The sequence below is a fragment of the Lathyrus oleraceus genome, chromosome 6 (genome assembly GCF_024323335.1).
Source record: "Lathyrus oleraceus cultivar Zhongwan6 chromosome 6, CAAS_Psat_ZW6_1.0, whole genome shotgun sequence".
Classification (NCBI taxonomy): Eukaryota; Viridiplantae; Streptophyta; class Magnoliopsida; order Fabales; family Fabaceae; genus Lathyrus; species Lathyrus oleraceus.
In genome coordinates this window covers 151,870,332-151,884,542 of record NC_066584.1, presented here as the reverse complement: position 1 = coordinate 151,884,542, position 14,211 = coordinate 151,870,332, and the positions used below count along the sequence as shown (strand labels likewise).

The 14,211-nt window shown below is 38.5% G+C and overlaps 1 protein-coding gene across 1 annotated transcript; it reads right to left on the bottom strand.

Annotated features, from left to right (window-relative positions):
- Positions 1-10,484: 10,484 nt before the first annotated feature.
- Positions 10,485-11,492, bottom strand: LOC127094496 (uncharacterized). The gene is made up of 2 exons (XM_051033323.1): positions 10,774-11,492; positions 10,485-10,692 (listed from the first exon to the last, which is right to left on the bottom strand). The coding sequence occupies exons 1-2, from the start codon at positions 11,490-11,492 to the stop codon at positions 10,485-10,487; spliced, it is 927 nt and encodes a 308-aa protein (XP_050889280.1).
- Positions 11,493-14,211: the final 2,719 nt, after the last annotated feature.

Here is a 14,211-nt window from a genome sequence, read left to right as displayed (position 1 = left end):
AGGTATTTCTTGTATTGCTTTGACCTTGGCAGGATCAACTGCAATACCCTTATCATTGACAATAAATCCCAACAACTTACCAGAGCGGACACCAAATGTACACTTATTGGGATTCAAGCGGAGTTTGTACTTCCTCAAACATTTGAATAACTTTAGCAAATGCTTAACCTGCTCATCTCCAGACCTCGATTTGGCAATCATATCATCAACATATAACCGGAAAATCCGTCCATAAAAGAGAAGACATTGAACTTAGTTGTATTATCTACCAACATATCAATGTGTGGCAGAGGAAAATCATCTTTAGGACTAGCTTTGTTCAAGTCTTTATAGTTGACGCACATGCGGACTTTTGCATCCTTCTTCGGAACAGGAACAATATTGGCTACCCACTGAGGATATTCGGAGGTAACAAGGAAACTGACATCAAACTACTTTTGGACTTCTTCCTTGATCTTTACTGCCATGTCAAGATGATTTCTTCTTAACTTTTGCTTGACTAGCGGACATTCTAGCTTCAACGGCAATCTATGCTCCACAATATCGGTCTCATGACCTGGGATGTCTTGATAAGACCAAGCAAACACATCAGAGTACTTTCAGAGGAACTCAATCAACCCCTTCTTAACCTCTGGATGAAGCTATGACCCAATCTTGACCTCCTTGATATCATCTTCAGAACCCAAGTTGACCAACTCAATTTGTTCTTCAAACGACTAAATGGTTCTTTCCTCGTGCTCAAGCAAATGGGATAACTCATCAGAAACGTCTTCATCATCATTATCTTCCTCAGCTTCGAACATAGGTAAATCAAAGTTCGGAGAGGGAGTAGGGTCATTATTTTTAATGGGTTTGAGAAGTAACCTGCATAATGATTTGATATTTTGATTTTAGAAATATGAAGTGCAAACAAATATTATACCGATATGGGGAAAATTATTGTCTTTTTATGTTTTTTGTGATTACCATTTTCAGAAAAAAAGCAAAAAGTAAAAACAACATAAATGTGGATGAATAAAATCGCATTTTATTGATGATAATTGAAAATGCTTGACAATGTTTTCAATTCTCCCTTAGGAATAGGAGAATAATTTTTTTCTTTAAACAGTAAAGTACATTACTTTGAACGATGAATTATAACAGGAACATCAACAACAACCCAATTGTTGCAAATTTGTCCATGTATTATAAAGTTGACATCGTCTTCTTTTTCATCTTCATCTTCATGAAGGATTGCAGCTGAGTGTTGTTCTTCCCCGTGGATGAACCCTCCACTACAGGAAATATGTTGCATAGCCTTGACTTCATTCTCCAATGGCCCTTGCTCAAATCACAAACCGGTTTGATTCTTGTTCTCAACCACTTCCACGACACGACCCTAATTGTCTGTGTCACCAGCCTGAATAATCTCTTGCGCATCTTTCAAAGAAGACATGGATGCCCCAGTCATCTGGATCTCATTAGCCATAGGCAAAGCTTGGAACAGAGTTCCAACAGCTTCCTCGGCTTCAACATACGTGAAAGATGATAAGTGGCTCACCAATAGTGCCTTCTCACCTCCAACAATAACAAGCTTCCCATTCTTAACAAATTTTAACTTTTGGTGTATAATTGACATGACAACACCTTCTTCATGAACCCATGGCCTACCCAATAAGAAGCAATAGGCCGGGTGGATATCCATTACCTGGAAAGTAATTTGGAAATCGCTCGGACCAATCTTAATTGGGAGGTAAATTTCTCCAATGACGGTTTTGAGAGAATCGTCAAACGCCTTCACAATCACACCACTGTATCTCACGGATGCTCCTTGATAAGATAGCCTAGCCAAGTAGACTTGGGTAGAATGTTCAAAGATGAACCAGTTTCTACCAAGATGTTGGACAAGGCATCCTCCTTACAGTTCATAGATATGTGGATATCCAGATTATGATTCTTAACTTCTTCTGAAAGCTCCTCATCACAAAAACTCATATTGTTACACGCAGTAATGTTAGCAACGATGTGATCAAATTGATCAACTGTGACATCATGTTCAATGTAGGCTTGCTCAAGTACTTTTAGCAAAGCCTTACGGTGTGCTTCATAATTCATTAATAGAGATAAAACAGAAATCTTGGAGGGCGTCTGGAGTAGTTGTTCCACGACGTTAAACTCGCTCTTCTTTATCAGACGAAGTACTTCATCATTATCATCATTATTTTTCAAATCGCTAGACTCACCAGACTGACAGATTTGAGTGTTAACAGGATCAAGCAAAGGAACAACCACCTCGGCCTTCTTTCCAACTATGACATTCTCAATAGCCTTCGGGAATACCGGACTTAACACTCGACCATTTCGGGTAACCTTGGCAATGTCAGCAATGCTTACTACTGAAGTAGATGCGGAAAGATGAACCTCTTGCCCATCTTTGATCATAGTAGCATTGTACTTGTAAGGCATGGCCTTATCAAATGCGTATGGGACTGGGCCCGCCAACCGTATCACTAATAGCGATATCGATCTATTGCTTCTCTTACTGCTATTATACTGAATCACCACTTGTTCAGGAGTTTTGAAAACTAGAACAGTCACATCCACGTCATCATCCGAATTTCTAGCTTGGTGGATGTGAATCATACCTTCATCCATTAACCTTTGAATATCCCTCTTCACAGTAACGCACCCATGTGGAATGACACTACAAATGATACAACTGTCATGATCATGCTCACATTCACTAATCTGACATAAAATCTTGTGAAGCTCTACCAAGGATCTTCGGATACGTCGGGCATCATAAATTATGTACTCACTGGGATAATCGTCCACCATATCTACAGAGGAGTTATAATTAGTAGGTAATAGATTGGCTTTAACACTCGACGCACGGTCCTCAAAGGACATCATCCCACTTCTTACCAATTATTGAACCCCTTATTTCTATGGATAACAGTTCTCAATATCATGGCCTAGTGCCCCTTGATGATAGGCACAATGTTGATCAAGCTTATACCACCACGGCAGAGGTTTAGGCATAGACGGAGGACTTCTTGGCTGAACCAGATTTTTGATAATAAGAGACGCATTTAATTCAACATAGGACATCAAAATAGGGTCAAACATGACCTTCTTCCTCTCATAGTTGTTGTGTTGATTATTGTTGTAATTGTTGTTATGAGTATGTTGTTGTTGTTTTTGAGGTTAGACTGATGCCGATTGAATGGCAGAATTATTGGCAAACACTGGAATAATAGAAGACACTTGATGATGTTGTCGATGAGATCTGGAACTCTTCTTCACATAAGGCCTCCTTCGCCTCTCCACAGTCACTGAATTAGTTTCTCCATCCTTCTTTTTTGATAAACCACTCCCATACTTATTATTGGTTGACGTTTCTTCTCTAGGCAATCTACCCTCACTGACACCTTTCTCTAGACGCATCCCCATGTTCACCATCTCGGTAAAATCATTGGGAGCGCTAGCAATCATACGCTCATAGTAAAATGAACTCGAAGTCTTGAGAAAGATCTTTGTCATTTCTTTTTCTTCCAACGGAGAACTGATCTGAGCGGCTAACTCTCTCCATCTTTGCGTATATTCTTTAAATATCTCTTTATCTCTTTAAGACATAGACCAAAGCTGGTCATGATTAGGAGCCATATCTACATTGTACTTATACTTCTTAACAAAGGCCTCGCATAAGTCATTAAAAGTATGAATGCTGCCACTATCCAGACCCATGTACCAACGAAGAGCGGCATCGGTAAAGCTATCTTGGAACTAATGAATGAGCAATTGTTTGTTGTATGTTTGGGTTGACAATTTGCAGGCATACATCACAAGATGGATTATAGGGCAAGTGTTCCCCTTCTATTTCTCAAAATCAGGGACCTTGAACTTAACAGGGATCTTCACATTGGGCACCAAGCAGAGCTCATAAGCGCTCTTCCCAAATAAATCTTTTCCCCTCAGGGTCTTCATTTCCTTCTTTAGTTCTTGAAACTGATCCTTCATTTCATCCATCTTTTCATACATGTCTGGGCCTTCAGATGGCTCAGAATGGTAGATAGTCTCTTCCTTCTTTTGTTGTATGTTTGGGTTGACATCTTGCAGGCATACATCACAAGATGGATTATAGGGCAAGTATTCCCCTTCTATTTCTCAAAATCAGGGACCTTGAACTTAACAGGGATCTTCACATTGGGCACCAAGCAGAGCTCATAAGCGCTCTTCCCAAACAAATCTTTTCCCCTCAGGGTCTTCATTTCCTTCTTTAGTTCTTGAAACTGATCCTTCATTTCATCCATCTTTTCATACATATATGGGCCTTCAGACGGCTCAGAATGGTAGATAGTCTCTTCAACACGGGGCATGACATGCACAACAAAAGGAGTAGACATGATCAGGCGAGATGCCGACATAGGAGCAATGGTAGGAGCATAACCCTCAGGCACATAGTTTTAAGGCATTCCCTAAGAGAATCCGGTAGGCATAGAATGAACAGGTTGGTTGGCTAGAGCCACAGACACGGGTGTTGAGGTAATCTCAGAGATAACTGTCCATTGTTGCGGATTTGCAGGAGCTTGAGTCGCCTGACACTGAGCTGTAATGAGAGACTCCATAAGAGTAGTAAATCTAGCAACCTCCTCTTTGAGTTCACGGTTTTCTTGTTCCTATTGATCCATCTTGCATTGATGATTAGCACGAGTGTTGTACTGATGCGTCAGCTTGACTAATACAAAGATGAAGATCATGAGACACCTGGCTGAATGGCTAGAATGCAAGAGACATGCGATGCAAATGATGCATGAATGCAATTTTTTTTTTATTTTTTTTTTCAAGGAACATACAAAGTATTATTTGCAAATTGTAACACCTCAAAATTTGCCCTCCTCTCTTGGGACTAGCATTAACATATTTGCATATCATTTTAGGGCATTAGGCATTTCATATTGCATAACATGTGGATACATTGTGCAAGCTATCCTCTCAAGTCTTGATCAGAAGATGAGGAAGTCAAGTGCAAGCCTAGGGTTTTATTGACTGATCATGGCCATCTGAGGATTGGGTTGTGAATTAGGGTTGTATGATTCCCAAGGGTATTGGTCTTCATCTTGATTGAATTGACACATCATCATCATCATGGTTGGATGTCATCAGAAGATTGAAGAAGATTCCTTGAGATTAGGGTTTTGACCACTGGTCAACCCTAATCAGTTGTATTGGGCCAATCAGGGCTGGATCAGGAGATGAGGTTTCTGATGGTCGTGGGGTTCATTCTATGGTTATATTGAGTTTATTGAGGCTAGGGTTTCACCCTTGAGCTATTTCAGTTGAAGATTGGAGCTTAACTTGATCTATGCCTTGCCAAATTCATCTGTCAGTTGAAAAGTCAACTGTGGTCAACTGTACATGATCTGGTGGATTTGGAGGTGGAAATGAGTTGAAGACACTTCATTCATGTTGGAACAAGTGATATTTGACATCTCAAGGCTTAAAAATGAAGAAAATCAAGTCAGGACAAAAACTGCCAAAAATAGCAGGTGACCTGTAACTGAAGGTTCCAAAAATGGAAAGTTTTTGACCTCAAAAACAGATGTCCAAGGAAGCTTCAAATGAAAAATTGTTCAACATGAAAGTTGTAGATCTTGTTCTCACCTTTCCAAAAAGTCCAAGAACTTGAAAATCCAATGTATGGTTTGCAAGATATGGCTCAGTGAATTTCAGAAAAGACCCGTAATCAGGAGGCCATAACTACCACATACTTTGTCTAAATTGCAAGTTCTTTATATGCACAAACTCCATTTGACATGTACTTTGAGGGTGCATCATTGGATTTGTTCAAAAATGGCCAAGGCAAAAAGTCACTTTTCAACTGGACAGCTGAATTGGACCAGGGGCAAAATTGTCCAAATGTCAAAATAATTGGAATTTTTGAATGGGACTTTTTCCAACACCTCAGGAATGGCATTTTAAGTGTGTTTGAATATTCATTTCATGGCTAAGGCATGTGAATTGGATTTTGGCTTGGAAAATGAAAGTGCTAAAATTGGATGTTTTGCATACACATGGTGAATTTGAGAATGGAGCAACCAATGGACATGAAACAAGTTTCTACACATCACATATGTCATTTGGAGTTTGCATGAGCTGTCAAAACAGCTGGCAATGAGCTGTACATGGAAATTACAAATTTGCCCTTGTTTACAAAATGACAATTTCACTTAACATGCTAATGTGGTTAATTAAGATGATTAGTGATGGATTAAGCTACCATATATAAACTAAATCTTCTTCTAATCATAACTGAAATCACATTCTCCAAAGTTGGATCTAGAAACCTCTCATTCTCTCAAGTTTTGCTCAAGAACTCAACACTTTCAATTCCCAAATTCTCCACCAATTCTCAACCAAACTTCGAATTTCTTGTTGATCTGAACTCCTTGCATCGTCCTCTAGATCTGTTTGTGGAATTTGGAGTGAAAAGCTTGGCCAATCGCAACTGTTCAAGAACACCTCATCAATGGCAAATCCGAATTGAGGTCACTAGGAGCAAAGGCAATCGAAGTTAGCATCCCTAATCACCTTCCTCATCACTCTAGTGCACCTGTTTGAAGCTTATTGATGCCAAAGCCACGCGCATAACACTGCTCCTTCCAGGTATGTCCAGAATTCGAAACTCACGAAAAGCTTGATTGCTATGTGCATTCTATAGTGCGTTTGATGTAGAGAACAGTGATAGCTTTAGTTTTGAGAATGGATGACTGAGTAGGGAGAGATCGCGATTTGAAATTTTGTAACCAAACCCTAAGCTCATCGATTCAGGAGATTTAGAGATTTTTAGGATGAATGGAGTTGAGATTCGTATTCCACGTAGTTAGACGGTTCGAATGAGTACCTATTTGTCCATTTTGGTGTTGGTTTGTTCGATGCGTGTTCTTGGATGTTCGTGTGAAATTCTGCATTTTCTTGGACTAAAAACGATGAACTGAAGGCTTTTGATCCACTGTCCCATTCAAATTTTCAAAATACATGTTTCCCTCCCGCGCCATTAACTAATTACAATATTGCCACTGTAGTTTTAATTAATTAATTTAATTCACAAAAATTCATATGACCTTTAAAAATTCATAAAAAATAGCAAAAAAATCCTAAAAATATGGAGATTTTTATGTTGACTTCCTTTTTGACCATAGGATTTTTTTGACCTATTGGTCAAAGTTGTGCTTGGCAAAAATATTGTTTGACCTAGACTTATTTCACATGTGCTCAAAATTGATACATTTTACCATTTGGTTCATGAAATGCTCATAGTGTTAAATAAATTCTTGAAAATTTTTGTGATGATTCTTGACTGATTGATGCTCATTTTCATGTAAATTTCATGAATTTTTGATACCTGGTCATTGAGCAGCAAATTTTGGAACATAGGTGTGACAATTTGTGTCACACCTCTTGATGTCAACTTGTGGAATTTAATTGATTGACCTATACATGTTAGAATTGAATGAAATTTTGCATGGTGAATTGTTGACAAGTTAGGATGCTTGGTGAATTTTTGTAGAATTTTTCACTGCCTTTTCTAATTGATCATGATTTTTCATTTCTGGTGATTGAATTTGCAAGTCCATGTGACCTAGGTTGGTAGAATGATTGGGAAATGCTCATGTTGTATTGTATGGCCATGAAATTTGATATGCATGAACTAGACACATGTTGGGACCTCCCTGTTTTGGTCTCATCCATTTCTTTTTTGTTTTCAATGAGATATGAATTTTTGATGTGGATGTATGCATTGATGTTGTGAATTGAAGCATGTAATTGTGTCTGTTTTTGTTGATTTTCATTGACATGGTTCCATTTGCCCAAATGAGCTCAAATTTGACATGGTAGACCTTGATTATCCCCTGTTTAGGTGTAATTAATTTGAGAATTTTTGGATGTGTTTTGGTATGGATTTGAATGCAATAATTCTGTTTGCATGTTTGATGTTTCTTTTGACCTCATTTTGTGTTGTTTGTGCATGAATTGAACATGATGGATGATATAAACATGAGACCAATGATGTTTGCTTGTGTTTGATGATAATTTGATGTTGGATGGTGGATACCTTGCTGTTTTAAGTTTTTTTCTTGCTTTTGGACCCTAGGCTTGGCCTAGTGGTCTAGTTGCTAATGTTTGCTTGATTTTTCAGGATTAAAAAGCAATGCACATGGATAATGGTCCAAATCCATTTTAATTGATGTTGTGGATGTTTGTACACTAACATAACATTGTTTTGCAGGTGTTGAAGCTTGGGCTTAAGCCTTGAGCTTGCTTTGTGTTGTATAGTTTGACTGGTTAATTGTTTGTTGTTTACAGTTTGTCTGCTTGAGTACTGACTGAGTTTGATTGTTTCCAGGTACTTTAGTTGCTCAGTTCCTTGTGAACTATTGCTTTGCTTTGCTTTGCATAAGCAATTTGCATTGAGGTAACTTCTTAAAACTTCATGTAGTCTGGAGACCCGGCTGTTACCGGGCCGGGCAAATTGTCTGAAGTCCTCCTTAAGAGGCAATGCTTGTGTATGTTTATTTTTAAGCCAAGCAGGTGAAAGTCCTTTAAATAAGGCAATTGGTGGAAGGTAGGGGTATGCAGCCTACCCCCCACTATTCAGTTGAGTCTTCTCCTTGCTCCCATTACATGGTTGTAGCATTGAGATCCAAGCCCAAGATCCTGTGCAGTGCACATTGTGTCTGAGTCATCGAGTATAGAAGGGTTCCCCTATTCTGGACCCATGCTCATTTGTCAGCTCTCCCTGGTTAGGGATAAGAGCTGTGAGGTCTGATCCTCACTTCATCCTTTCATCTGCTTCACCTTAGCCTCGCAATGGCAAGGTTAAGAGCAAAACCAGCCTGTACAGACGACTTGCTTAGGCAGTCAAACCTGATTGATTGAGCCCCCTTGTTTGGCTATAGGGTGTGATATGTGGATATCTGATTGACATGCTTGTTTGAGATGCCTGTTCTCATCTGATGTATGCTTGTCTGTTGTTTGTTTGTGTGCTTGCTCCTTTCCTGGTTAGGATAGGCTTGCTTATGCAAGTAGGGTAGAAACTGAACTTAGGGACGACTTTGCATGACAACATCTAGGCTCGAGTCGTAGTCTCCCTAGTGTTGTGTCTCCCTCTGTTCTGGCTAGTAATTCGGTCCCTTTCAGGGGAACTACATCGCCCTGATCCTCGTTCCAGACGAGGTATGTAGGCAGGTGGTCGTGCGAGACCACTCCGGGCAACCTTTTTCTTTTTTGCGTGTGTTTACTTGTTATCTGATTATGTATGTTTGGGTTCGGATGCCGACGTAAGTCCAGGATTGGCTGTCGGGCTCCATGTTTGCCCTTTTGAGTGTGTTTTGGTTCGGATGCTGACGTAATTCCATCCAGTGGTTGTCGGGCTCCATGTTTGCCACCCTTGCTTGTTTATTTGTTTTGTGTTGTTTGGCGTGCGTAAGCCGAACTACAGTGGCTCTGATTCTTGTTCCAGACAAGATATGTAGGCATAAGGTGCGATACCTTATCGAGCCCGTTCCTCTTAACCCCACCTGCGTTCCCCGTGTGTGTGTGTGATGTTTAGCAACCTTTTCTTTATTCTAGGACGTGGATCCCGTCGAGTACGACGGACGTGAGGGGTGCTAATACCTTCCCCTCGCGTAACCGACTCCCGAACCTTTTCTCTCTGGTCGTGAGACCATGTCTTTCCAGGTTTCTCTGAGCGTTTCCTTTCCCTATCTTGGGATAAATAACGTTTAGTGGCGGCTCTGTGTGTTTTTATTTTTAGGCTCGCCGGTTGATTTTTCGCAGGATGCGACACAAATATTTCAACAATAATAATTAATAATAACAACTTGAGATGACCATAAAATCTCATTTTTATTCATAATATTTGGAAGGATTACACGGAGTACAATTTCAGAAACCAAAATACAAATACAAGAGAAAAGAAAAATAGCATCCTAAGGATCCCTAGCAACTGCATAAAAGGAGGAACCAACAATAGACTGTAACATCTTTTCTAACTTTCCTATATTTTCTTCATACTCTTCTTTCATCTTCCTTTTTCCCAACACTATGTTGTCTACAACATTCTTCTAAACACCAGAGATAGCAGGAACATTAGAATAATCAGCAGGTAGAATAGGGTTAGAGGAACATAAATCCTCTTGCGCCTTCCTCTTCTTGTTGGCTGAGTTTTCTTCATCCTTTTGCTTCAGCAGCTTTTGAATCTCTGAATTCTCTAACTCAACAATCTGATACTTTTTCTTCCAAGCATCTCTCTCTTGTTGCATATGGGTCAAAGAAATCTGAAGTTTCTCAGCATCAGTCGAAAAAACAAGAGTAGGACATCTATTAGTCATGGGCAAAAGCTCTTGGCGAGGATACTGCATCTTAAGATCAAGAGCTCTAGCTTGGACCCATTGAAGATAGGGTTCCAAGGAGACACAATCTTTCCTTCCTAATTCTTCCCTTCATTTCCTCTGAATATTATACCAAGCACGAACAATCTTCTCCTTGAAAGCTCTATTATCTTCATTTTCCTTGAGATAGAAACTACTCAACCAAATGTTGTTTGGTTTACCCCTTATAGCATACCCAAACTGACGACGTGCCAAAACTGGGTTGTAGTTAATGCCTCCCTTTGTACCAAGAAGGGGTACATTGGAAAACTCACCACAACTATCAATAATCATCAGCCCATCATAAACACGATTATACCATACAATATTAGAGTGAGTAAGAACCATGATTTTCTGTGACCATCTTAATCCATTATTGAGATCCCAAAAGGAAGCAGATTGCGAAAAGTGAGAAATAAACCACTTGTACAGCAAAGGCGTGCAACAAACAATTATTCCCCTACTCTTCGAAGTCATATGGTGAATAAAATAATAAGTGTCTCCAAGAAGGGTTGGAACTGGATTTCCAATCAAGAATATCTTTATGGCATTAATGTCTATGAAGTTATCAATATTGGGGAACAAAACCAATCCATAAATGATTAGAGCAAAGATAGCCTCGAATGCGTCCACACTCCTCATACCAGCAAAATAGTGAGCTCTTCCTATCAAGAACTTGGCAGGAATCCCTTGAATACCACTCTTAGAAGTCATATGAGCTTCAATCTCGGATTTCTTCAAATGAAGATCTTTGGCAATATCAAGAGGCTTTGGATCTTCTTCTAAACTAGAAAATGGAATCAGATTAGAAATAGGCAAACCAACCAAATATGGATACTCCTCCAAAGTGGGCATAAGTTGATAATCCGGGAGACTGAAGCAATGATACATAGAATCATAAAACTGGACCAAAGTGTTGAGGATCCCATCTTCCATATTAGTACCCAGAATAGACAAAAGCTTTCCATATCGGTCTTGGAAGTTCTCAGTACTAGTATCTAAAGATACTAACTTTCTCAAGTCCTCTAACTTAGGAGTCCTAAAAGTGTACTTCTGATTGCTTCTCCTTCCAAAATCCATGGTCGGAGTATCTGTAATGTTTGCAAAAAGAATTATTAAGTTCCTTGAAATTTATTTTTTGTGATGAATGTTATGATGTGCATGTATGCATGAATGCAACAATCACACACAAGGGATCACACACAAGTCAAACACAAAAAAAGATCAAGGGATGGATCAAGTCATCGTCAAGATCAATCATCCATTTTGGTGGATTAGGATTTTCACCCCATCAACGCTCAAGGTCCATTGATATTGATGGTAACTGATCGAATCATCCAAGAATCAATGGGTTTGTTGCGAGTCACGAGCATGGAGTCGGGTTAAGAACCATCCCAAAGGAGTGTACTAAGGATAAAAACTTGTAGAGCATTTTCTAAAAAGTTCCCAAAGTCAACAATCCATCTTTCAGATATTATCGGCCTTCCGACTTTCTCAGGGGCTAATAATATTCTTAAGAGAACCTCATCTGAGTGTAGTATCACGTACAACTAAATCAGGATAGCTCCTGGTTAGCCACCGCACTACATCCTAATAATGATAAGAGAGGTTAAATGTTCTATGGTCCTCAGCTTCTCGTACTCCTAGATCGGAGAAAGTAGTGTCTATCCACGACTATCTCGTGTGGAACCAGTAACTCCAAAGGGGTCTCCACTGAGCGGGGGATCTCAAGTAAACGTTTTTAGGAATGACTCCATCAAATCCAACATTGACTATACCCACCATCCTAATCATAAGTTCTCTCAAGTCTGGGTTAGGATTATCTCACCACACAGAGATCACCAAACACAACATACAGAAAATATCATACATACAATATATATAAACATACAAACATCAATAATCAACAAATATAATACACACAAAAAAGTAGGCTAAATCCACTAGGGACTACTCCCCAGCAGAGTCGCCACTTTTTTTCTGTAGCGTTAAATTCATGACCATTGAGTTATTGGTTAACTCGACGTCAAAAAAACTTGAGTCGCCACCGCGCTTTTATTATTTCCAAAGGAAATGGAGAAAGTACAAACAAAACCCAAAGATAAGAAGTTTTCAAATCAAAACTAATAAAATGCCATAGATTACAGGTAAGGGGGTTGGTTACACAAAGGGAAGGTATTAGAACCCAAAGTGTCCTAGGTACTCCAAGGGAACCCTTTTTAGGTGTACGTGTTCTGGTTGAAAAGATGTTTGTCTTAAAAATAGAATGGGGGGATGAGAAAAGAATTCATTATTTACATTTTGTGTTTAACAAGACTTTGGTCTTATGCCTACGTACCAACATAAATGAGGGATCAAAACCTCGTAGTTCGTGATAAAAATTTCAAAGATGGATGGATTGATTTTAACAAAAGCTTAAAGATCTTTTGTTATCAAATTGAGAATACTCAACCAAACATCCACCAATAATAAAGGCTTTACAACATTTAAGAGGGAGGTCTCTAACTCGGATTAAATCAACAAGTATACCTCTACCCCCTAGTAAATGGAAAGTATTACACTCAATATATCATGGAATAGGGGAATTACATCTCAACCAAGGATAACTCAAATCTAAATGCTTTCTTTTTGAAACTTTTAAAAGGAAAAAAAGGCACCAAGTGGCCAAAATGATTAGTTGAGGTTATTAGTTCTTTTTGGTCTTTTTTAAAATAGAGTCAATATGATTAAGTCTTCTTACAAGTTTAATTAAGAAAATAGTTTGAAAATCAATGGCATAAGGTCAAGGTTTCCACTTATTAAAACAATCCTAAGTTGAAAAACAACAAGCAAAGAAGTTTTGAAAATGAGAAGGAGATTTTGAAATTAAATAAGAAGAGGTGGAGATGAAGAGGCTATCCTAGCCAAGATTAAGAGTTTTGAGTTGAGAAGATCTAACCCATGGTAAGCATCCACAAGAAAATAGTGTCAGATAGAAACCTTCTTCCTTTGGATTGTCAAGCAAACAACAAAGCTATAATCATCCAAGAAATTAATAAGAAAACCAATGGTATCAAATAAAGATAACCAATAATTCAATCTACCACTCCAAAGTAAGCAATCTTCAATGTCCTTTATATGTATCAGATGAAAAATCCTCTTGAAACATACTCAAAGATAAAACATCAAATAATAATAATAAGATCAAAATAACAATTTACACAAAGAGACAGAGTGTATCAGATAAACCCAAGGGAGTTTCTCAAGCTTGTGTCAGATGAATGGTATTGACCATGTTTTGTCTCAAATTAATGGTATTGGCCAAGTTTTTCTTCCATAGTTCAGGAATGTCGCCTGCTCTAAGTCCATAGGTCCAAATCAAGTCACAGACAAAGATCCAACAGTCCACCAATGTGTTTTTTAGTGTTTTTGTTTTTATTAGGTGTTTTAAGGTCCTAAGACCACAAACAAAATATGATCACAAGCACAAATATATCAAAATCACAAAATATAATGGCTCAAGTGAGCAAAAAATGAAAATAACTGAAGCATAAACATAGGCCCAAGTGGGCAAAGAGCAAATGTCTGAAGCATAAACATTTTTCATGAATGTAAATAACAAGGAATGATAAAATGAAAGAATTTAAATTGAATTAAAGTAAATGACAAGAAAATTAAATGTTATTTGTCAAGTTAATATGTTAATTTGTGCCTTGAGGCAAATTTATCGCTATGTTAAGTAATCGTAAGTAGGATTATGTAGAAGCCATACCTATTTGAGGTCGGTCAATAATAATGTTGGTGTTAATACATGTTAGAG